Source organism: Erinaceus europaeus, chromosome 21, assembly GCF_950295315.1.
Source record: "Erinaceus europaeus chromosome 21, mEriEur2.1, whole genome shotgun sequence".
In the NCBI taxonomy this organism is placed as follows: domain Eukaryota; kingdom Metazoa; phylum Chordata; class Mammalia; order Eulipotyphla; family Erinaceidae; genus Erinaceus; species Erinaceus europaeus.
The window spans coordinates 12,227,682-12,250,035 of NC_080182.1; the positions used below are offsets into that span (position 1 = coordinate 12,227,682).

A 22,354-nucleotide genomic window follows, 5' to 3' on the forward strand; every position below is an offset into this window, starting at 1 on the left:
AGAGAGAGAAGGGGGGAGAGAGGTAGAGACAGAGAGGGAAAGAGGGAGGGAGGGGAGAGAGAGAAAGAGAGAGAGAGAGAAGGGGCCAGGCAGTGGCGCACCTGGTTGAGCTCTCATATCACCATGTTCAAGAGAACCCCGATTCAAGGCCCTGGTCCCAATTTCAGGAGGAAGCAGTTGTTGCAGGTGTCTCTCTGTCTCTCTCTATATCACCCCTTCCCTCTCCATCTCTAGCTATCTCTATCCAATAAATAAAGGTAATACAGGAGAAAGGGGGGAGAGAGAGAGAGGAAATGAGGTAGCAGGTGACTCTGAATAATGATCCCTCAGGGCAAACTGGAGCAAGCTAGAAGACTTCCTGGAGGAGCTGAGCAGTGGGGTACAAGGAGGTTGGTTGGGACCAGAAGGAATCAAGCTGTCCAGGGATGCCCATCACACTCCCCTGTGCCCTGCTCTGCTCTCCCTGAGCCCTCCTGGGAAGAGATGGAAAAGCCCCGGTAAGGGTTCTGGAAGGTTCCAGGACAAGCAAGGACAGAGGGATGAAGGCAAGAGAAACAGAAGCCTGTCCTGGCACAGGGAGGAAGTACTTGTTCTAGCTGGGGAGGTGAGAACCCCACAGATGAGCAGGTAACAAGGGTGCTTCGGAGTCCAGAGCAGGGAGAGGGGCACATGAATCTGAAATGGTGCAGCTGCAAGGGGAGGGGACGGGGCATGGGGTGCAGCTGCAAGGGGAGGGGACGGGCCATGGGAGGCTCCCTGTGGCTGTCACTTTTAACCCTGGGATGGCCTGCACACCCCCTGCGTCCACCCCCTGCTCCTGAGTGGGCCCGGTGCCATCACTTGTGGGCTGCATGCTGTGCTGCCGTTGGCAGCTAGAGCCAAATCTCCGTAGGCCTCAGAGAAGGATGATTTGACAATATGTTCACGAGTTTTGTTTTTAAACTGCCACAAACAAGGGCAGCCAGAGCCATTTCATCTGGGCTGCGGAGGGAAAGCTCCGCCTGGCATAAGTGAGGAGGAGTTTTGGCAAAGCGCGTGGCGGCTTTAATCAGGGTAACAGCCAGGCACTGTTTAAAAAAAAGAAAAAGAAAGTCAATGATGTAGTGAGAAAAAGAAGTCTGAATGTGTTATTTAAAGTTATAAACTTGTTTAACAGAAAGCTGAGTTTATGTTCCTTCCAAATTGCTGGAGAAGACTTAAAAAAAAAAAGAAAGAAAAGAAAACAGTTCTCACAGCAAAAGATGTGAGGAAAAATAGAAGCAGCAAAGACTCATTAAATCAGGAAGCAGAAAATCTGGAAGAGGCAATATCAAGCATGTTAATAAATGTAATTGGATAAAATTCATCTTTTAAAAGGAAAGGAATCTAGAGAGGACCGCTATTAAACAACCTCAACTCCTGCGTAAGGATCCTGGTTCAAGCCCCCGGCTCCCCACCTGCAGGGGAGTCGCTTCACAGGTGGTGAAGCAGGTCTGCAGGTGTCTGTCTGTCTTTCTCTCCCCCTCTCTGTCTTCCCTTCCTCTCTCCATTTCTCCCCTATCTAACAATAATGGCATCAATAACAATAACAATAAAAAAGACAAGGGCAACAAAAGGGAAAATAAAAAACAACAACCTTGACTCTCTGCTCTGAATCAACAAGTCAAAAAATGCTTCAAGAAATATTAAAAGTGGCATGATAAGCCACACCAAGTAAAAGCAGTGACAACAACTTCAGAGTGTTTTGTTTCTTACTATTAAGTAAGGCCGAATTCAAGACAAAAAGCTTGAGGTAAAGCCAAAAGATATAAACCAGTTTCCACGTTCTCCCCCTCTTATTTGATAAGACAGGAAAGTTGAGAGAAGATTGGGAGATAGAGAGGGAGAGAGAGGGGGCCAGGCGGAGGTGCACCTGACTAAGCACACACATTACAGTGCACAAGGACACACGTTCAAGCCCCCCAGTCCCCACCTGCAGAGGGCAAAGCTTCACGAGTGATGAAGCAGGGCTGCAGGAGTTTCTTTGTCTCTCTTCCTCTCTAGCTCCCCCTCTCCTCTCAATTTCTCTCTGTCTCTATCCAATAATAAATGACTAAAATATAAACAGAGTGAGAGGGAGAGGGAAAGAGAAAGAGAGACACCTGCAGCCCTGCTTCACCACTCGTGAAGTTTCCCTCTTAGAAGTGGGAACCTGGGGCTTGAACCTGAGTCCTTGCAAAGGTGACTTATGCACTCAACTGGGTATGACACCACCTGCCCCAATAGCTTCCCTCTCAACTTCTCAGTGCCTCTATAAAAATAAACACATAAAAAAAAATAAATGAAACTATGTAAAAAGAAAGGAACTTTTGTGGAGAGAGAGATGGCATGATAGCTACGCAAAATACTCATGCCTGAGGCTCTGATGCGGGACGGGGGAGGGAGGAACCTAGGAAATTGCAGTAATAACAATACTGTATGTAAGATAAAGTCAAAGGTGTAAAAATAGGAAAATTCATAGTCTCAAACACTTGTTACTAAACAGGGAATATAATTAAATTATTCCTTAACTCAAGATACTATAAATATAACTACAAATGATCTTAAGAAAATAGTTAACAAAATGAAAAAATATATATATGAGTGAATTGGAAACTAAATAGGGACCAAGTGTTGGCACACCTGGTTGAGCACACATGTTACTATGTGCAAGTTCCGGGGCCAGGCAGTGGTGCACCTGGTTAAGCAGTCACATTGCTGTGTGCAAGGTCCTGGGTTCAAGCCCCTGGTCCCCATCTGCAGGGAGGAAGCTTCATGAGTGGTGACGCAGGGCTACAGGCATCTCTCATTCTCTCCCTCTCTGTCTCCCTCTTCCTTCTTGATTTATCTCTGCCCATCTCTATTTAACAAATAAATAAGTGACTAAATGAAATAGTAGAAAATAAATATTAAATCTGATACTTAAAGAAAAACAATAATACCAAAAAGGAAACCAACCATAGACAGTTTTGTCTGTTTATTTATCAGAGCACGGCTCAGCTCTGGCTTATGGTGGTGTGGGGGATTGAACCTGGGACTTAGAAGCCTCAGACATGAGAGTCGCTTTGCATAACCATGATGCTATCTACCCCCACCCTTATAGACCAGTTTTTAAACTCTTTGTTTTTAACAGTAATGCAAAATCCTAAAATACATGCATATAAGATATTAAGATATCATCATGGCTAAGTACATTCTAAAGTGTGAAGACGGTGCTGTGTTAGAAACTGTATTTAAATGAGCAGATCACAAGTGGAAAACACACAGTCACCTCACTGTGTGAGCTTTAAAACTCCAGTTTTGACATTTAAAAGAAGAAATAAATACACTTCCTTAATTTAATGCAAAACTTAGGCTCAAATTAGCCTCTGTCATCATCACTGGTAATAAAGCACTTGAAGCTTTTTCATTAAAGCCAGGAATAAGAAATCAGATAAGAAATAAAAATCGGGAGTCCAGCGGTAGTGCAGCGGGTTAAGCGCACGTGGTGCAAAGCACAAGGACTGGTCCAAGGACGCGGTTCGAGCCCCTGGCTCCGCACCTGCAGGGGAGTCGCTTCACAGGCGGTGAAGCAGGTCTGCAGGTGTCTGTCTTTCTCTCCCCCTCTCTGTCTTCCCCTCCTCTCTCCATTTCTCTCTGTCCTATCCAACAATGATGACATCAACAACAATAATAATAACTACAACAACAATAAAAACAACAAGGGCAACAAAAAGGAAAAATAAATAAATATTAAAAAAAGAAATAAAAATCAAATACTTTTTACCTGTTGTTATCATTTAATAAAAGTCTCAGAATACTAGCCAGTGAGTTAATCAAGGAAAATAAATATACAGCTTGAAAATCAGAAAAGGAGGTTGGGGTGGGTAGTGAGTGGCTCACCCAGTTAAGTGCACACAGTACTCTGTGCAAGGGCCCACACAAGGATCTGGGTTCAAGCCCCCACTCCCTACCCACACGGGGATGATCACTTCACAAGCAGCAAACAAGTGTCCATCTCTCTCTTTCCCTCTCTGTCTCCCCCTCCCCTCTCAATTTCCCTCTGTCTCTAGCCAATAATGAAATAAATAAATAAAACATTTTTTAAAAGATAGTAGGAGAGGGAGTCGGGCGGTAGCGCAGCAGGTTAAACGCACATGGCGCAAACCGCAAGGACCGGCATAAGAATCCCAGTTCGAGCCCCCAGCTCCCCACCTGCAGGGGAGTCACTTCACAAGCGGTGAAGCAGATCTATAGGTGTCTATCTTTCTCTCCCCCTCTCTGTCTTCCCCTTCTCTCTCCATTTCTCTCTCTCTCCTATCCAACAACAATATCAACAAAAATGACATCAATAACAGCAACAATAATAACTATAACAAGGGCAACAAAAGGGAATAAATAAATAAATATTTTTCAAAAGACAGTAGGAAAAACTAGTTATCTGCTCATCAGGGAGAGAGCCTTCCTTGAACCCAGGTTCAAGCCCCCAGTATATCACATGAGAGAATAGAGCATGGGAGGGCACCTCATTGCTGCGGCTGGGCTGTCTAACGATCTATCTAAAAATACCCACCAAGAACAGTGAAGGCCCAGCAACAACAACAGAAAGACCAGGGGAACAGCAAGACAGCTTACCTCATAGAATGTGAGACCTACTGTGTATACAGCACAGGTTCAAGCCCTGACAGCACCTGGGGTACCAAAACGTAAGAGGGGGAGACTCTGCTGTTGTGCAGTCATGCTGTTGTCTCTCTCTCTGAGTTAAAATGAGACAAATAGCCAGCAAAATGCACAGGATATGGGGTGAGGGTAGATAGCATAATGATTATGCAAAGAGACTCTGAGGTCCCAGGTTCAATCCCCCACACCACCATAAGCCAGAGCTGAGCAGTGGTCTGGTAAAAAAGAAAAAAAAAAAAAAAAAAAAAAAAAAAGAAAGAAAGAAAGAAAGAGAAGAAGAAAGAAAATGCATAGGATACTAAATCAGAAATATACTGGCTAGCAAAGCCGCAGGGTGAGGTGGGAAATTGAGATGAACGTTTGAGAGACGCCCTGTGTGAGAAATTGGCTTCTGACCTCTGTGTTTGGCGTGGGTCCTTCCTTAGAGTGTTGAGACTGGTGATGAACCACTCTGAGAAAAAAATTTGAGTGAATATTTGTTCATCACAAAAGCCTATTTGATTTTTTAAAGTGTGACATTAAGCACTAAGAGCATAAGATTATTAAAAAGAAAGAAGGGATGGAAAGGAAGGTCTTTTCTTCCGGCCGTTGCATAGGCGCAAGCGTTCTTAGGACAGTGCCAAGGCTGTCGCTCAACCGAAGGCAGAAGCAGTGGTTTTCCTAAGTGATCTAGGAGTAGATGAAGATAAAGTACAGACCTCTCAGCATGGTAAAATGAAGTAAGTGAGGTTTGAAGGCCACCAGCCAGGAGAAACTGTCAAGCAAGCAGCTAGTGTCCCCAAGGGGGTGGGAGACACGTGTTACAGGGAGATGAGAAATTGTACACCAGTGTCAACAACTGTTCCATAAGCCATTATTTTCCCAATAAAATGATTTGTAAGAAAAAAAAAAGCAATGAAAAAAGAATGAATGAGGGGCTGGCCAAAGGTGCACAAGGTTCTGGGTTCAAGCACCCAGTCCCCACTTACAGAGGCCAAGTTTCACAGGTGGTGAAGCAGTGTGTCAAGTCTCTCTCTCTCTCTCTCTCTCTCTTCATCTCTGTCTCCTCTTCCCTCTCAGTTTCTCTGTCTCTACCTATAAATAAATATTTCAAAAGATAAAGTTACCTAAATGATTTTTACTGTAAAAATTAAACTTTTAAAAGTATGAGTGAATAAATAAATACTCCTCAAAGAAAAAACACACTCAAGTTAAAAAAAAAAAAAAGATGGCTACAAGAGATGAAAACATTAGAAATGGGACCCTGCTAAAAAAAATAAATAAATAAACAAATGCCGAAGCAAGCCTTGTCAGCATTAGGAGTAATAAAAGCATAACAAAACACACATTCTATTCACTAGGCTGGGGACAATGACAAAGGAGACACAGCAGCAGTCTGGGTGGGGCACTGGGACAAGGGCTAGCCTCATGCCCTGTGTCTCAGGTCCCTTTCTGGAAAGCGTGTTTGCAATCCATAGCAGAAGTTCACCTTTGACCTGGCCTTCCAGGTCTAGAAATTCATCCTCAGCAAAAAAAAAAATCAGGCAACTTAGCTACTGCGGTGTTCTTCCCACTGGGGATAAATCAGAAGCAACTTCAAATGGTCGTGATCATAGGACTGTTGGCTGAACGAACAGTAATTCATCTAATGACGCATAAATTAGAAAAAATGCGATTGTTTACATCGTGCTACTGAGTGGACCGGTGTTCACAATGGATTGTCAAGTAGAGAGGTGAATCTCAGCCCAAAATATTTAGAGTAGTCTATCAAATTGTGTGTTCCTGTACCTAGCACAGTGACCGTCAGAAAGCACCTTCGCCTGAATGGTTGCAGTGTTTGCTTCAGTGAGGCGAAACTGATGCCCCCCCCCCCCGCCCTTACTCTCTTCTCTGTAGTTTATTTTATTTCAATTGATTTATTTATGTGTTTATTTTACCATAGCACTGCTCAGCTCTGGCCTGTAATGGTGGAAGGAATTGAACCTTGGAGCCTCAGACATGAGAATTTGTTTGCATGACTTTTATGCTGTCTCTGTTGGGAATTACCACTCGGGCTCAGTGCCTGCACGGTGATCCACCACTCCCACCAGCTTTCTTTCTACTTGTCTGTGTGTCTCCCTCCCTGCCTGCACACCTTCCTCCCTTCCTTCCTTCCTCCCTTCCTTCCTTCCTTCCTTTCTTTTTTCTTTCTTTCTTTCCTTCTCTTATTTGATAGGACAGAAATAAATTGAGAGGGAAAGAAGAGATGGGGGAGAGAGACAGAGGGGGAGAGAGAGCGAGAGACCTGCAGCACTGCTTCACTGCTCATGAAGTATCCCCCCTGCAGGTGGGGACCAGGGCTTTGAACCTGGTTCCTTTTGCACAGCAACATGTGTATCAACCAGGTACACCCCCACCCAGCCCCTCTTTTTTGTAGTGTCTACGTTGTTTAATCATTTTAATAAGAAGCACACATTTTTGGAGCTAGAGGGGGAAAAAAATCATTTGATCTTGAATGACTCCCCAAATTCATTTTGGGACTTGAGTGTCCCTACTGCCCGTCTACACTGGCCAGATCTGTCTGGGTAGTACAGACAGGGGCATGCTCACAGCTCCAGCCGCCCACACCACAGCAGCTCACAGAGGCCCAGCAGTCAGACCGGGAGGCCCCGAGTGACAGGTGGGTCGGCCCCAGGGACCCGCAGTGACGCGTTCGGTTGCCTAGGCTGGGAACCGCAGAGCACAGCTGGACAGGGAGAGGTAACTCAAGAGGAGCAGGTACTAATCAGAAGGCAGGGCAGCTGGGAGCCACTGGGGTGTGTGCTGCCGGCTCAGGAGTCTGGGTTAGGGCAGGGACTGGGCGCGTTTTAGGAACACTGACTTCTAGATTCTGAGGGTTGCAAGCGCTTTCACTTGTCTCGTTCAGGGTTTCCTGAGTCTACAGTCTACAAGCTGCCTTTATTCTTCATGTCTTACTCTAGGCCAACTTTGACACCAAAGTTGCCACTTTAGACCAACTCTCTTGTTTTCTGTTTGTTGAGAGAATCTTACTCTAACTTTTTTCGATATTTTATTCGCTTTATTTTAACGAGAGAGAGATACAGAGAAGAGTTGACTTGTAAACTCTGGCTTATTGTGCTGGGGATTGAATCTCAGAACTCAAAGCCTCAGACATGAAAGTTTTTTGCTTAATCACTATGCTGTCTTCCCAGGCCTGCGGTGGAAAAAAAAAAAATTAACAATTTAAAATTTAAAAGAGAGGGGGAGAGAAAGGCAGACATCTGCAGACCAGCTTCACCGCTTGTGAAGCGACGACTCCCGGGCAAGTGGGGAGCCAGGGTCTGGAACCAGGATCCTTACGCTGGTCCTTGTGCTTTGCACTACCTGCGCTTAACCTGCTGCTCTACCACCCGACTCCTGAAAAAAAAAAATTAATCTCATTTTCTTGGATGGCTAATGGTTTACAGTACAGTTGTTGACACATAGGCCAAACTTCTTATTTCACTTGGGGGCTGGGTGCACACATTACAGTGCACAGGGACCTGGGTTCAAGCCCCTGGTTTCCACCTGCATGGGGGAAGCTTCACAAGTAGTGAAGCAGAGCTCCAGGTGTCTCTGTCTCTCTCTCTCTCTCCCCCTCCCCCTCTCCCCCTCCCACTCCCTCTTCCTCTCTCTCCCTCTCCACTCTCAATTTCTGTCTCTATCCAGTAACAAATAAATAAAAATATTTTAATTTTTTCTCATTTTACCATGGTGGGTGTCTGCAAAAAACTCTCCCCTTCCCCCCCTTTAGCCCCTTTTCCACCACCCTGCACCAGTACCCTAGGCCCCCCCCACCAGCTCTCTCTCTTCCCCTCCTACCCAGAGTCCTTTGCTTTGGTGCAATACACCAAACCCAAGTTTGACTTAGTGTTCTCCCCTTTCTGTTCTTGGAGAGACTTTAAGGATTCTGTAACAGGAAACCAGTATTCTTTCCTGTAAGAAGGAGGTGACTGTATAAAGTCAACAGAGTGAAGGCTAGGACCAGCCCTAGTCCCCCTCCCGGTTAAGATAGGAGATGCACAAGGCAGGTGTCAGCAAGGTCAGTGTGATGCACTGGCTGGTCCTGAGCTTGGCTCATTAATATCAAGAAAGCAGTCTCTCACTGTGCATTCTGCTTTGTTGTCCATATGCCGACTAAAATCATTTTGAGGCCCGCCCAAGGTTCACATGCTCCTTGGAGAGTGGACTGGCGTGGCCCAGCCCTGGCCGGGGGAAACCCCCTTCCACCATCACTGTTAGAGCTGCAGCCGCCTGCAGTGGGCGTGGCCGGGCAGCACGGCATGACGGCACGTCCACCTTGTCTGGCCCGGTCCGCAGGCCTTCGAGGACATCTACCTGGAGGAGAGGAAGACCATCAAGGTCCTGCTGGAGTACGCTGACAAGATGTTCACCTATGTCTTTGTGCTGGAGATGCTGCTCAAGTGGGTGGCCTATGGCTTCAAGAAGTACTTCACCAACGCCTGGTGCTGGCTCGACTTCCTCATCGTGGACGTGAGTGTGGCACCCGGAGGGGCGGGAAGAGGGGACCCAGCAGCTGTGGCAGAGGAGGCAAGGCAGGAGGATAGAAGGACGGTAGGACAGGGCCTGCGGGAGTCAGCGAGCTGACTTGGAGGAGGGGTGGGGTGGGGTGGGCAGAGGGGAAGGAAGCGGGCTCTAGGGAGGAGAGACCCAGCCCTCGCCCTCAGGGTCCCGTTTGGGAGGACTGAGTCTCTCATAAACTCCCCCTAATGTGGGGCCAGGTGGTGGCACACCTGGTGGAGCACACATGTCACCATGCCCAAGGGCCTGGGTTCAGGCCCCCCAGTCCCCAACTGCAGGGAGAAAGCTTCACGAGCAGTGAAGCAGGACTGCAGGTGTCTCTCTCCTTCTCGATGCCCCCCCCCCCAATTTCTGGCTGTCTTTAGCCAATAGATAAATAAATTTTTTAAAGCCCTAATGTGAGGTGGTAGAGGAGCAGGGAGAAAGTTGGGCCCTTGCCCTCAGGAACCCTGGGTCTCTGAAGGAGATTAGAGTCACCAAAGGGGGACAGTCAAGGGTGTGTGCCTGGAGAGGGCCTGGGCAGGAGGCTGGCTTGTCCTCTGAGCACCTGGTTTGCAGAAGGAATGGAGAGCTGTGACTACAGACACACACACACACACACACACACACACACAGTCCTCAGATGCCACTCAGAGTGTGTGCACAGTACAGCCCCATCCTGAGTGTTGTCTAGTGGGCAAACAGCCTGACGGAACAAACTAGGACCCGGGGTGGGGAGCAATTGTGGGGCTGAGCCAGGGGAGCTCCACCGTGAAGGGGCAGCTAAGTGGGTTCCACAAAGAAGAGTCAGGACCATGGGGGCTGGGCAGTGGCACACCAGGTTAAGCGCACATAGTACAAAGCACAAGGATCCAAGCAAGAATCCAGGTTCAAGCCCCTGACTTCCCACCTGCAGGGGGGTCGCTTCACAAGCAGTGAAGCAGGTCTGCAGGTGTCTATGTTTCTCTCTCGCACTCTATTGCCCTTTTCTCTCTCAATTTCTCTCTGTCCTGTCCAATAAAATCGAAAAAATGGCTGCCAGGAGCAGTGGATTCATGGTGCAGGCTCCAAGCCCCAGTGATAACCCTGGAGGCAAAAAAAAAAAAAAAAAAAATGGTAAGAAAGTAAAAGAGTCAGGACCTGCAAGCTGAGAAAGGCTTTCCAGAAGCTTCCCCTGACTCCTGGGTGCAGCATCTAGCTCTGCATAGCAGCAGAGACCCCTTCCCTGTAATTAGTGAGGAAACTCAGACCCCACACCCCACTCAGAGCCCAAAGGGAAGGCCTCAGCCCCAGGAAGGTCTGACCAGGGCAGAAAGTCCACCTCCTCCTATTTCCACAACCCCACCCCACACACACACACTGCCTGGCCCCCACCTTGGGGAACTCAGAGCAGGGGACAAAGTCCTATCTGTGCTTCCTGTCTTGTCCCCAGACAAGAGTGAAACAGGGGCTCCCAGCATCCAGGGGCCTTGCCCAAAGCCAGGCAGAAGGAAGTAGGTGCCGGGATTCCATGCTGGCCAGGCTTCCCACACCCACACTGTGGGAAAGGTGGGTGCAGGCCTCAGGGCTGGGAGGGTAAGGCTACAGCACCAATTCTTACATCTTTCCAGTAGAGCATGATTGAGTAACAGCGTGCTGTGTATGGGTACAGGAGTTTCAGGAAACAAAAATAAAAAACCCCGCCTGTGTGGACGAAGGCAACCAGGAGCAATGAACGGGACCCATGGGCCAGCTTCAGAACCTGCTAGAAGGAGATATGGACCCTTGAGGAGAGGCACCGGGAGGGCCAGGGTGTAGGTTACCGCTAGAAATATTAATAGGCCATCTGTGAGGGCCCACACAGGCGAAATCTGAGTAGAGCTGAGGAAGCTGCGGTCAGACTGGCAGGTGCCTGGCAGAACTCACCAAGCTGAGGTTGTGACAGCAGTGCAAAGGCCCTGGGGCAGGGGCAGGCCTGGCTTGATTTGGTGGAACCCCAAGGAGCCAGCGTGGCTGGATTAGATGGGGGTGGGGGGTGCTGGAGGTGAGGCCACTTTGCATGGGGTCTTGGGGGGGAAACATGGGCTTGTATTTTGAATGAAATGTGGAGGGGCTTTGGAGAGACGTGTGTCTGGAAGCGTCTTACGTCACTGAAGGGTGGTGGATGGGGTGCCAGTAGACATGGGAAGGGTCGGGAGGCTCTGGCAGTGACTCAGGGCGCAATGACTGTGGCCCAGTCAGGCTGGTGGCCCTGGAAGTGGTGAGAAATTCTTGGCCCTCTGATGAGTTTTGAAGGCAGAGCCAACAGGAAATCCAGCTGGGCCGAGGGGAGGGTGTGAGAGACGAGAGCGGGCAGGGGTTACTCCTAGACTTGTGGCGTGAGCAGCTGCAAGGATCAAGTTGCCACCACCCAGATTGGGGGGACTGTGGGCAGAGCAGGGGACAGAGAGGGTGACCTCTGTGGGGACTAGCTGAGCAGACTGAAGCCCTCTCAGGAGACAGTCCCCAAGAGATGCCCCTAGGGGGCTGGGTGGTAGTATATCCGGTAGAATTTGTTATGTTATCATGCATGAGGAACCAAGTTCAAGCACCCAGTCAGCACCTGCTGGGGAAGGGGAAACTTCATGAGTGGTGGAGCTGTGCTGCAGGTGTCTGTCTCTCTATCAAAGAGAAAGAATAAGATGGCTGCCCAGAGTGGTGGAGTCATTTACACAGTCACTGAACCCCACCCTGATGAGAGGTCGGGGCTGGAGAGATGACCCCCAGCATGGTTCCCCAGAACTAAAGCACCACAGATACGGGTCCTGGGCATCTTCTCCTTCCAGCGTCTCTGCTCAGTCCCCTCCCAAGGGGTGCTCCCAGGCTGAGGGAGGGGGGACTGTGGGTGTCAGACCTTGGCCCAAGGCCCTTCAGCACTGCCAGGTTGTCCCCAGAAAGGGATAGTGGTGACCGCAGAGGAGGTCAGGCAGGAGGCCACGTCCAGCCTGTTCTTCTTCTAGCATTTGCCCTTCTTCCGTAGCCAGTCAACAGCGTCAGGTTGAGCCTGATGTAAAGTCTCAAGACCTCCTTTGAATCTGGAGAGGTGGCAGTCGTTGACTATGTGGGTCATAGTCTGTCTGGAGCCGCAGGGGCAGTTCGGGTCGTCTCTGGCTCCCCAGCGATGGAACATAGCGGCGCACCGGCCATGGCCTGTTCGATAGCGATTGAGGAGGGCCCAGTCATAACGTGCTAGGTCAAAGCCGGGTTGACGCTTGCAGGGGTCTGTGATGAGGTGTTTGTTCTTTACCTCAGCTGACTGCCAACTCTGTTTCCAAGAGACTGGAACAGAGAAGTTCAGTGTAGGCGTAGGGGACCAGATTGGATGACGAGACGTCAAGCATTGGACAGGGTGGGCGAAGATATCCGCATATACTGGCAGGTCCGGTCGAGCGTAGACGTGGGAAATGAACTTAGTCCAGCCTGTGACCCAGGCCAGCAGTGAGGTCAGCAGGGACTGGGAGCCCTGGAGCTGTGAGGGCTGCAGCTCGCCTTCAGAAGGATCTGCCCTGTGTGAGGGCTGAGGGGGCCGAGGCAGGGAGCCCAGCTGCCCCGCAGACTCTGCACCTGTGTGGTCTGCTTTGAAACAGCCCGGCAGCATCTGTCCACACTCCACCAAGAGGCAGGCCCAGGAGAGTGACGTCAGGCAGAACGTGTGGCCACCAACGGACCGGGCTTTGTCACTGCTCCTCCACACACAGGGAGACTTTTGAACACATCTTGCTCAGACCAGCCGGAGGCCGCAGGGTTCCCACCCTCACTTTAGGGGGCTGTTAACAGTTGTACCCCAACGGGCAGGCTCTCAGTGAAAGAACAAATGAAAACCTACTTTGCCATGTACAAGACTCGGGTTCAAGACCAGCCTCCACTGCTGCACTGAAGGAAGCTCTGATGCTAGAGTCTCTCTCTCTCTCTCTCTCCCTCTCCCTCTACCTCTCCCTCTCCCTCTCCTTCTCTCTCTCCCTCTCCCCCCTTCTCTATCTAAAAAAAAAAAAGCAGCGTGACATGGGCTAGGGCAGTAACTCAAGGCTGGACATGCTTTGCACATGCAAGCTTCTGGGTTCCATCCCTGGAACTACTTAAAGACATTCTAGCGGGCCAGAGAGCCAGCTCAGTGGGTCATGCGTGTGCTTTGCCACGTGCCACCCAGGCTCACACACTGGCAGCACGTGAGAGGCACCATCCGCTGGTGCTGTGGTATCTCACTGTCCTGGTGCCTCTGTCTCCCTCTCTGCCTTTTTTTAAATTGTTTTATTTATAAAAAGGAAACATTGCCCAGCTCCCCACCTGCAGGGGAGTCACTTCACAGGCAGTGAAGCAGGTCTGCAGGTGTCTATCTTTCTCTCCCCCTCTCTGTCTTCCCCTCCTCTCTCCATTTCTCTCTGTCCTGACAACAACAACCTCAGTAACTACAACAATAAAACAATAAGGACAACAAAAGGGAATAAGTAAATATAAAAAATGAAACATTGACAAAACCATAGGATAAGAGGGGTACAACTTTGCACAATTCCCACCACCAGAACTCTGTATGCCATCCCCTCCCCTGATAGCTTTCCTATTCTTTACCCCTCTGGGAGTATGGACCCAAGGTCATTGTGGGATGCAGAAGGTGGAAGGTCTGGCTTCTGTAATTGCTTCCCCGCTAAACATGGGCATTGACAGGTTGATCCATACACCCAGCCTATCTCTCTCTTTCCCTAGTGGGGAAGGGCTCTGGGGAAGCAGAGCTCCAAGGCACATTGGTGGGGTTGTCTGTCCAGGGAAGTCTGGTCGCATTCTGCTGGCATCTGGAACCTGGTGGCTGAAAAGAGAGTTAACATACAAAGCCAAACAATTGTTGAACAATATTTTTTTGTCCTTGCCTCCAGGGTTATCGCTGGGGCATAGTAATATGAATCCACTGCTCCTGGTGGCCTTTTTATTTTTCATTTTATTTTTTTTCCCATTTTATTTGATAGGACAGAGAGAAGTTGAGAGGAGAGTGGGAGGGAGAGAGGGAGAGAGAAAAATAGACACAGAGTCAGGTGGTGGCTCACCCAGTTAAGCACACATGTCACCAAGCACAAGGTCCTGCATGAGGACCTGTTGATCCCTGGCTCCCCACCTTTAGGGGGGAAGCCACAGGGCAGTGGTGCAGGCCTGCAGTGTCTGTCTTTTCTGCCCTCTCTCTAGCTCCCTGTATTCTCTCAATTCATTTCTATCCTATCTAATAAAAATTAGAGAAAGGGGGGGGGGTCAGGTGGTTGTGCAGCAGGTTAAGCATACATAGCGCGAAGTATAAGGATCTGAACAAGGATCCCAGTTTGAGCCCCCTTGACAAGCAGTGAAGCAGGTCTGCAGGTGTCTGTCTTTCACTTCCCCTCTCTGCCTCCTGTCCTCTCTCAATGTCTCTCTGTCCTATCCAATAACAATGGCATCAATGGCAACAGTAACAATGATGACAACAAGGACAACAAAATGGGGAAAATGGCCTCCAGGAGCAGTGGATTCGTGGTGCAGGCACCGAGCCCCAGTGATAACCCTGGAGGCAAAAAAAATTAGAGAAAAATAATGGCTGCCAGGGATGGTGGATTTGTAGTGCTGGCACCAAGCCCCAGTGATAATCCTGGAGGCAGTGAAAAGAAAGAAAAAAGGAAGGAAGAAAGGAAGGAAGAAAGGGAGGGAGGGAGGGAGGGAGGGAGGAAGGAAGGAAGGAAGGAAGGAAGGAAGGAGGGAAGGAACAAACTTGAAAACCTGCTTCACTGCTTATGAAGCACCCCTACTACAGAAGGGAGTGGGGTCTCAAACCCTGGACCTTGGACAGGTCTTTTTGTTAAGTACTCTGCACTTAACTGGGTGCCACCTCCCAGACTCCCTTCTGTGCCTTTTATCTGAATTACAAAGTGGTTCCAGAGTGGTGAAATCATGTATTCCTGAGGCCCAGGCTGTAGCCATAACATTAATAATAATAACAACAACACGCATGATAGGTCACAGCTCTGCTCTCTCTCCCGCTCACGTCTCTTTCACAGTTAAAGAACCCAGTCAGTGGCTGGTAGCTCATTTGGACAGTGAGCTGCTTAGCCACGTGCACCATCCAGGTCCAGGCCTGGTGCTTTGATGGCTATTTTTCTCTCTCTCTCTCTTTTCAATTTTTTATGAACTCTGTTTATTTATTGGATAGAGGCAGTCAGAAATCAAGAGCGAAGGGGGTGATACAGAGGAAGAGACACCTGCACCCCGGCTTCACCACTCACAAAGCTTTCCCCCTGCAGGTGGGAACTGAGGGCTCAAACCTGGGTCCTTGTGCATTGTAACATGTGCGCTCAACTAGGCGTGCCACCACCTGGTCCCGCTGACACACACTCTCTGCCTCCTCTGTCTCTGTCTTTAAGTAAAGAAATAAATAAACAAGTAAACAAGCCAGTACACACCTGCTTAAGCCTCCAGCGCTCCTGGGCTCCAAGGAGCCTGACCCCCTGCATGACAACACCTGAGGAATAAGAAAAACGGGACACGGGAGGGCCTGCTGGCTGCAGTGCCCAGCCCTGTCGCCCTGTGTGACCTGGTGTCCTAACCCCTCCCGCAGGTCTCCCTCATCAGCCTAGTGGCCAACACCCTGGGCTTCGCTGAGATGGGCCCCATCAAGTCTCTGCGGACACTGCGCGCCCTCCGGCCCCTGCGAGCCCTGTCCAGATTCGAGGGCATGAGGGTAAGTGGGGTGGCCACCTTGCCACGGGGCGTGGGAGGATGGCTCCACTGAGGGAACCCCGGGCTCCCCCTCCCCTGTCTTCTGGTGTGCCCAGGACCGCCTCCCCTCTGTGTGTGAAGGGTGTGGGAGCGCGCAGGAGGTGAGCGTGCAGGAGGTGAGCGCTGAGCAGACTGTATTACTTAGCAGACCCTCCTGCCCTCACTCCCCGTGCCCTGTGTGTGGCAGGTCAGCACATTTCACCAGAGTGTGCACACAGAAGGCACAGTGACCAGCCTGCCAGGAAAACACACTGCCTGTGAGAGAAAGCCAGGCAGCCACGCCTGGCTGTGGGATTGTGCACGCTTGAGTGTGTATGTGTTTGTGGTGAGGGGGTGTTCGCTTGCCTGTGTCAAATGTGCACAGTTCTGCTGTGGCTTCAGCAGACTCACCCGGATGCCTGGCACTACGGCCCCTACATGGCTGACGGTTTTAAACTTGGAGAGAAAAATGCTTGTTCCCAAGGGGAGCCCAGTCACAGTGAACGATCCAGTCTGACTAAAATTTTCCCAGGAGAAGCAAGGACTGGATTCCAGAGGGAGGCTGGTTACCAGGAACTGCTCCCCCGTGGGGAAGCCAGAGCACTGGGCTTCCCGCCCCGTGCCCGCATCCACAGCGCCCAGTAGGGACCCAGGGGCCTCTCTTGTTTGCATGCTCGGACTTTCCCCACCCTGGAATTCTGGCACCTAGGCCCTGTGTCCACACCACACAGCACCCCCACACCACCTCTGCCACCAGTCTGCGTAGCTGGCATCTCTCTAGCTCACAGATACGGTGCCTCTGCAGAGTGGTGATGCATTTGCCCCCTCGGGGTCAGACAGCTGCTCCCCAGAAGTGGCAGAGGCGCAGGGAGCCACCCACCCCCACCCCCGGACCTCCCAGCTTCACCGTCACCAGAGCAGTGAAGAGCTCTAAGACTGCTCTCCACACGCACGCTCAGGACATCCACCTATCCAGGGGGTACAGACCTGGCATAAAGCAGAGACTGTCTCCAGCCATCCTTCCTCAATCCCGCCAGGTTCAGCTAACAGCAACCTTGTAGAGAATTCAGTTCCAGGGGCCTGGCAGTGGCACACGCAGTGGAGCACACATGATACAGTGCTCAAGGACCCAGGTTCAAGCCCCTGGTTCCCACCTGCAGGGGGGAAGCTTTACAAGCAGGGCTGCAGGTGTCTTTCTCCTTCTCTGTCTCCCCATTCCCTCTGAATTTCTGTCTATATCCAAATAAATAAATAAATAAATAAAACATATGTATTTGCTAAAAGGAAGGAAGGAAGGAAGGAAAGAGGAGGCCAGGTGGTGGTGCACTCGGTAAAGTGAACATATTATCAAGGGCAAGGTCCCAGATTCAAGTCCTCACTTCCCACCTGCAGGGGGTCCACTCCACAAGAGGTGAAGCAGGTATACAGGTATCCATCTGTGTTTCTCTCTCTCTCTTTCTGTGTATATGCCTGTATATCTCAGTTTCTCTCTGTCCTATCTAAAAAATAAATAAATAAATTCAAAAAAAAGGAAGGAAGAGACAGAGAGAGATGAAGGAAGTGAGGAAGGAAGAAAGGAAGGGAGGAAGGGAGGGAGGGAGGGAGGGGGTTAAAATACAATTTGAAGATCCTGGATGCAGGTCAGGGTCAAGAAGAGAAAGGCAGTGGATAAAGCACTGAACTCTCAAGCTTGAGGTTCTGAGTTCAATCCCAGGCTGCACATGTACCAGAGTGATGTCTGGTTCTCTCTCTCTCCTCATCTCTTCTTCTTTCTCCTCCTCCTCCTCTTCCTATCTTTCTCATTAATGAAAAAAATAAAATCTTTAAAACAAAGAGAAGAGGCACAGGACCTAGAGTTGCATCAGAACTTGGGGTGCACAGAGGTGTGCGTTCCTCTCACTCCCCAGACCCCCACACTCAGGGCTCCAGGTAGCCCTTTCATGGGGACAGGAAATATCCCATCAGACCCACCCTAACACCGCCTCCCCCAATAACTGTAGTCAGGAAGTTGGGGATGGAGGGGGTCAAGGGCACCTGCTGTGGGTGCCCCCCGGAACTAAGCCTGGCACTTGTCCACCGCAGGTGGTGGTCAACGCCCTGGTGGGCGCCATCCCATCCATCATGAACGTCCTCCTCGTCTGCCTCATCTTCTGGCTCATCTTCAGCATCATGGGCGTCAACCTCTTCGCGGGGAAGTTTGGCCGGTGCATCAACCAGACAGAGGGAGACCTGCCCTTGAACTACACCTTCATCAACAACAAGAGTGACTGTGAGTCCTTCAACATGACGGGCGAGTTGTACTGGACCAAAGTGAAAGTCAACTTTGACAACGTGGGGGCCGGCTACCTGGCCCTGCTGCAGGTGGTAAGTCCAGGGAGAAGGGGTGAGGGGCTCTGTATCTTCACAGGGGGCTCACACATCACAAAGGAAGCTGAGGGTTCTCTGCCACCTCCTCAGGCTCTCTGCCAAGTTCCCAGATGGAATGAATGCCACATTCCACCCCCCCCCCCGGATCCAAAGCCTGGGCTCAGGAGCTCCCCAGCCAGCAACCAAGCTGACCTCTTCTGCTAGAGCTCAGCAGTGTGGTCATACACATTTAAAAAAAAAACGGAAAAAAAAAGGCCAGGAGTGTGACTCACATGGTAGAGCACATACAGTCTGCCTTGCATGAGGACTCAGGTTCAAGCCTCAGTCAGTACACGGGAACACCTGCATGAGGAAGCTTCATGAGCAGTGGAGCAGCGCTGTGGTGTCTCTCCTCTCACTGCCTTTCTCACTCTGGCTTAAAAAAAGGGGGGGCTGGCAGTGGTGCACCTGGTTGAGCGCACCTGTTGCAATGTGCAAGGACCCAGGTTCAAGTCCCCGGTCCCCACCTGCACGGGGAAAGCTTTGCGAGTGGTGAAGCAGGGCTGCAGGTGTCTGTCTCTCTGTCTCTCCCTCTCTATCACCCCCTGCCCTCTCGATTTCTGGCTGTCTCTATCCAATAAATAAATAAAGATTAAAAAATAAAATAAAGTCTGCTAGGGCCAGGTGGTGGCGCACCTGGTTGAGCGTACATGTTACAATGTGAAAGGACCCAGGTTACAGTGCACAAGGAACCGGGTTCAAGTCCCTGGTCCCCACCTGCAGGGGGAGAGCTTTACAAGCAGTAAAGCAGAGGCTCAGGTGTCTCTCTCCTCTTCTCTACCTCCTCCTCCCCTCTCAATATCTCTGTGTCTCTACTTAATAATAAGTAAATAAATAGATAATTTGTAAAAGAGTAAAACGCAAGGAACAAAGGAAGGGAGGGAGTAGAAAAGAAAGAAAGAGAGAGAGGAAGGAAAGGAGGGAGGGAGGAGGAAGGCAGGAAGGCAAGCCAGGCAGTGGCACACCAGGTTAAGCGCACAGGTTAAGAGAGAAAAAGAAAGAGGGGAGTCGGGCGGTAGCGCAGTGGGTTAAGTGCAGGTGGCACAAAGCACAAGGACCGGCATAAGGATCCGGGTTCGAACCCCCGGCTCCCCACCTGCAGGGGAGTCGCTTCACAGGCGGTGAAGCAGGTCTGCAGGTGTCTGTCTTTCTCTCCCCCTCTCTGTCTTCCCCTCCTCTCTCCATTTCTCTGTTCTATCTAACCACGACGACAACAATAATAACTACAACAATAATAAAAACAAGGGCAACAAAAGGGAAAATAAATAAAATTAAATTAAATTTTTAAAAATTTTTAAAAAAGAGAGAGAGAGAAGGAAAGCAATACCAAGTTTGTCCCCTGCTGGCTGGGGGGAGCAGGGGGGGGCCCTCCCAGCCCTGAGCGCCTGCTTCCCAGCGGAGGCTGTTTGCTGGCCTCACCTGTTCAGACAGGAGCCCACAGTAGCTCCAGCAAGACGCAAGGTGAGTGACCTTCTCAGGCTTGTCTTGTCCTTGCAGGCAACATTTAAAGGCTGGATGGACATCATGTACGCAGCTGTGGACTCCAGGGGGGTAAGCTGCCTACTGACCTCTCCACCCAGGCCAGGGTCCAGGGAATTGAGGTCCCTTCAGGATCTCTGTGCCAAGCCAGAGTTGACCCCCACCCCCGCTCCGGAGTAGGTCACATGATCTCCCCAGGAGTCCCCAAATTCTCAAGTATCTTTTATATTAAATGTGTGGGGGGTAGGGAATGGCATGTTACAATGTATAAGGACCTGAGCTCAAGCCCTTGCTCCCCACCAACAGGGGAGGACGCTGGCTTCACAAGCAGTGAAGCAGGTCTGCAGGTGTTTCTCTTTCTCTGTGCCTTTCTTTTTCCCCCTCCCCTCTCAGTTTCTCTCTGTCCCAGCTAATGGGGGGGTGAGTGTTACTGGGAGCTGTAAATTCATTATGTAGGCACTGAGCCCTAGCAATAACCCAGGTGACAAAAAGGAAAATAAAAAAGGGGTGGGGGTAGAGAACATAATGTTTATGCAAAGACACTCTCATGCCTGAGGCTCCAAAGTCCCAGGTTCAATTCCCTGCACCACCATAAGCCAGAGCTGAGCAGTGCTCTGGTTTAAAAAAAAAAAAAATTAGGGAGTCCGGTGGTAGTGCAGCGGGTTAAGCGCACATGGCACAAAGTGTAAGGACTGGTGTAAGGATCCCGGTTCGAGCCCCCGGCTCCCCACCTGCAGGGGAGTCGCTTCACAGGTGGTGAAGCAGGTCTGCAGGTGTCTATCTTTCTCACCCCTCTCTGTCTTCCCCTCCTCTCTCCATTTCTCTCTGTCCTATCTAATCAAAACGACATCAACAATAATAACTACAACAACAATGAAAAACAACAAGGGCAACAAAAAGGGAAAATAAATAAATAAATAAATAAAATTTAAAAAAAGGAATCAGGCAGTAGCACAACAGGTTAAGCGCACGTGGCATGAAGCTCAAGGACCTGGGTAAGGATCCCTGTTTGAGCCCCCGGCTCCCCACCTGCAGGGGAGTCGCTTCATAGGCGGTGAAGCAGGTCTGCAGGTGTCTATCTTTCTCTCCCCCTCTCTGTCTTCCCCTCCTCTCTCCATTTCTCTGTGTCTTATCCAACAACAACAACAACAATAATAACTATAACAATAAAACAACAAGGGCAACAAAAAGGGAGAATTAAAAAAAAAAGTGTGCTTCAGTGTCTTGGTGGGGGGCCTGGGCTCAAACCTCTGGACCTCACCAGCAGGGAGGAGGCCTCACAAGCGGTGGAGCAGGGCTGCAGATGTCTCTTTTTACCTCTCCCTCCCTCTCCCCCTCCCCTTTCAGTTTCCCTGTCTCTGTCACATTAAGGGCAAAAGAAAAAGAAGAAAAAAATGGCCACCAGGAGCTGTGTATCCGTCATGCAGGCACTGAGCCCCAGAGATAACCCTAGTGGCAATAAATACATAAATACATAAATAGCAAGGCACTCGTTTTTTATTTATTCCCTTTTGTTGCCCTTGTTGTTTTATTGTTGTAGTTATTATTGTTGTTATTGATGTCACTGTTGTTATTAATGTCGTTGTTATTGATGTCATTGTTGGACAGGACAGAGAGAAATGGAGAAAGGAGGGGAAGACAGAGAGGGGGAGAGAAAGACAGACACCTGCAGACCTGCTCCACCGCTTATAAAATGACTCCCCTGCAGGTAGGGAGGTTGGGGCTCAAACCGGGATCCTTATGCCGGTCTTTAACACTTTGCGCCAAGTGTGCTTAACCCACTATGCTACCGCCCGACTCCCTTGAATATTTTTTAATTCCTTTTTAAATATAATTACTTTTTAAATTTGTTTTATTATCTTTATTTATTGGATAGACATAGTGAGAAATCAAGAGGGAAGGGGTAATAGAGAAGAAGAGAGACAGAGAAACACCTGCAGCGCTACTTCCCCACTCTCATAGCTTTCACCCTGTAGGTGGGGACCAGGGGCTCGAACCCGGGTCCTTGTGCATTGTAACATGTGCGCTCAACCAGGTACACCACCACCTGGCCCTGGAACTTGAATCTTAAACTCTTACCGCTGGAGTAAGGGGTAGAAACTCTGGAAATGCTAATGTCCTCATGTGTTCTTGTACCCACGCCCCTACAGCCACCCAGTCTGACCTCTCAGCTGCCCAGGGGCAGAGTGGGCAGCCCCTTTGTGCCCCGCAAGCTTCCTCTCTCCGCTGTCCCCAGCCCCATCGTCCCCCCCCCCCCCCCCCCCCCGGGCCCTGGGCTCTCAGCTGCACATAGAGAGTTCCTGCCCTCTCACCTCCTGCTCTGACTCCCCTAGTATGAAGAGCAGCCCCAGTGGGAGTCCAACCTCTACATGTACATCTACTTTGTCGTCTTCATCATCTTCGGCTCCTTCTTCACCCTGAACCTGTTCATTGGTGTCATCATCGACAACTTTAACCAACAGAAGAAAAAGATACGTAGAGCATAGAGTGCAGGCTCCCTGCCGGGGGCAGCAGGGGCACAAGGCTGAGGCGGGGCTGGGGAGGGTCGGGGCAAGAGATGTAGGAGCCA

General features: G+C 50.1%; 1 protein-coding gene across 1 annotated transcript in view; it reads left to right on the forward strand.

Annotated features, from left to right (window-relative positions):
• SCN5A (sodium voltage-gated channel alpha subunit 5) overlaps nt 1-22,354 on the forward strand; it is a 110,544-nt gene that overhangs the window by 78,597 nt on the left and 9,593 nt on the right. The window contains exons 21-25 of the mRNA XM_060180411.1: nt 8,974-9,147; nt 15,761-15,883; nt 17,983-18,264; nt 19,804-19,857; nt 22,119-22,260. Of these exons, the coding sequence (XP_060036394.1) occupies nt 8,974-9,147; nt 15,761-15,883; nt 17,983-18,264; nt 19,804-19,857; nt 22,119-22,260 (775 nt within the window). The remainder of the gene's footprint in view (nt 1-8,973; nt 9,148-15,760; nt 15,884-17,982; nt 18,265-19,803; nt 19,858-22,118; nt 22,261-22,354) is intronic.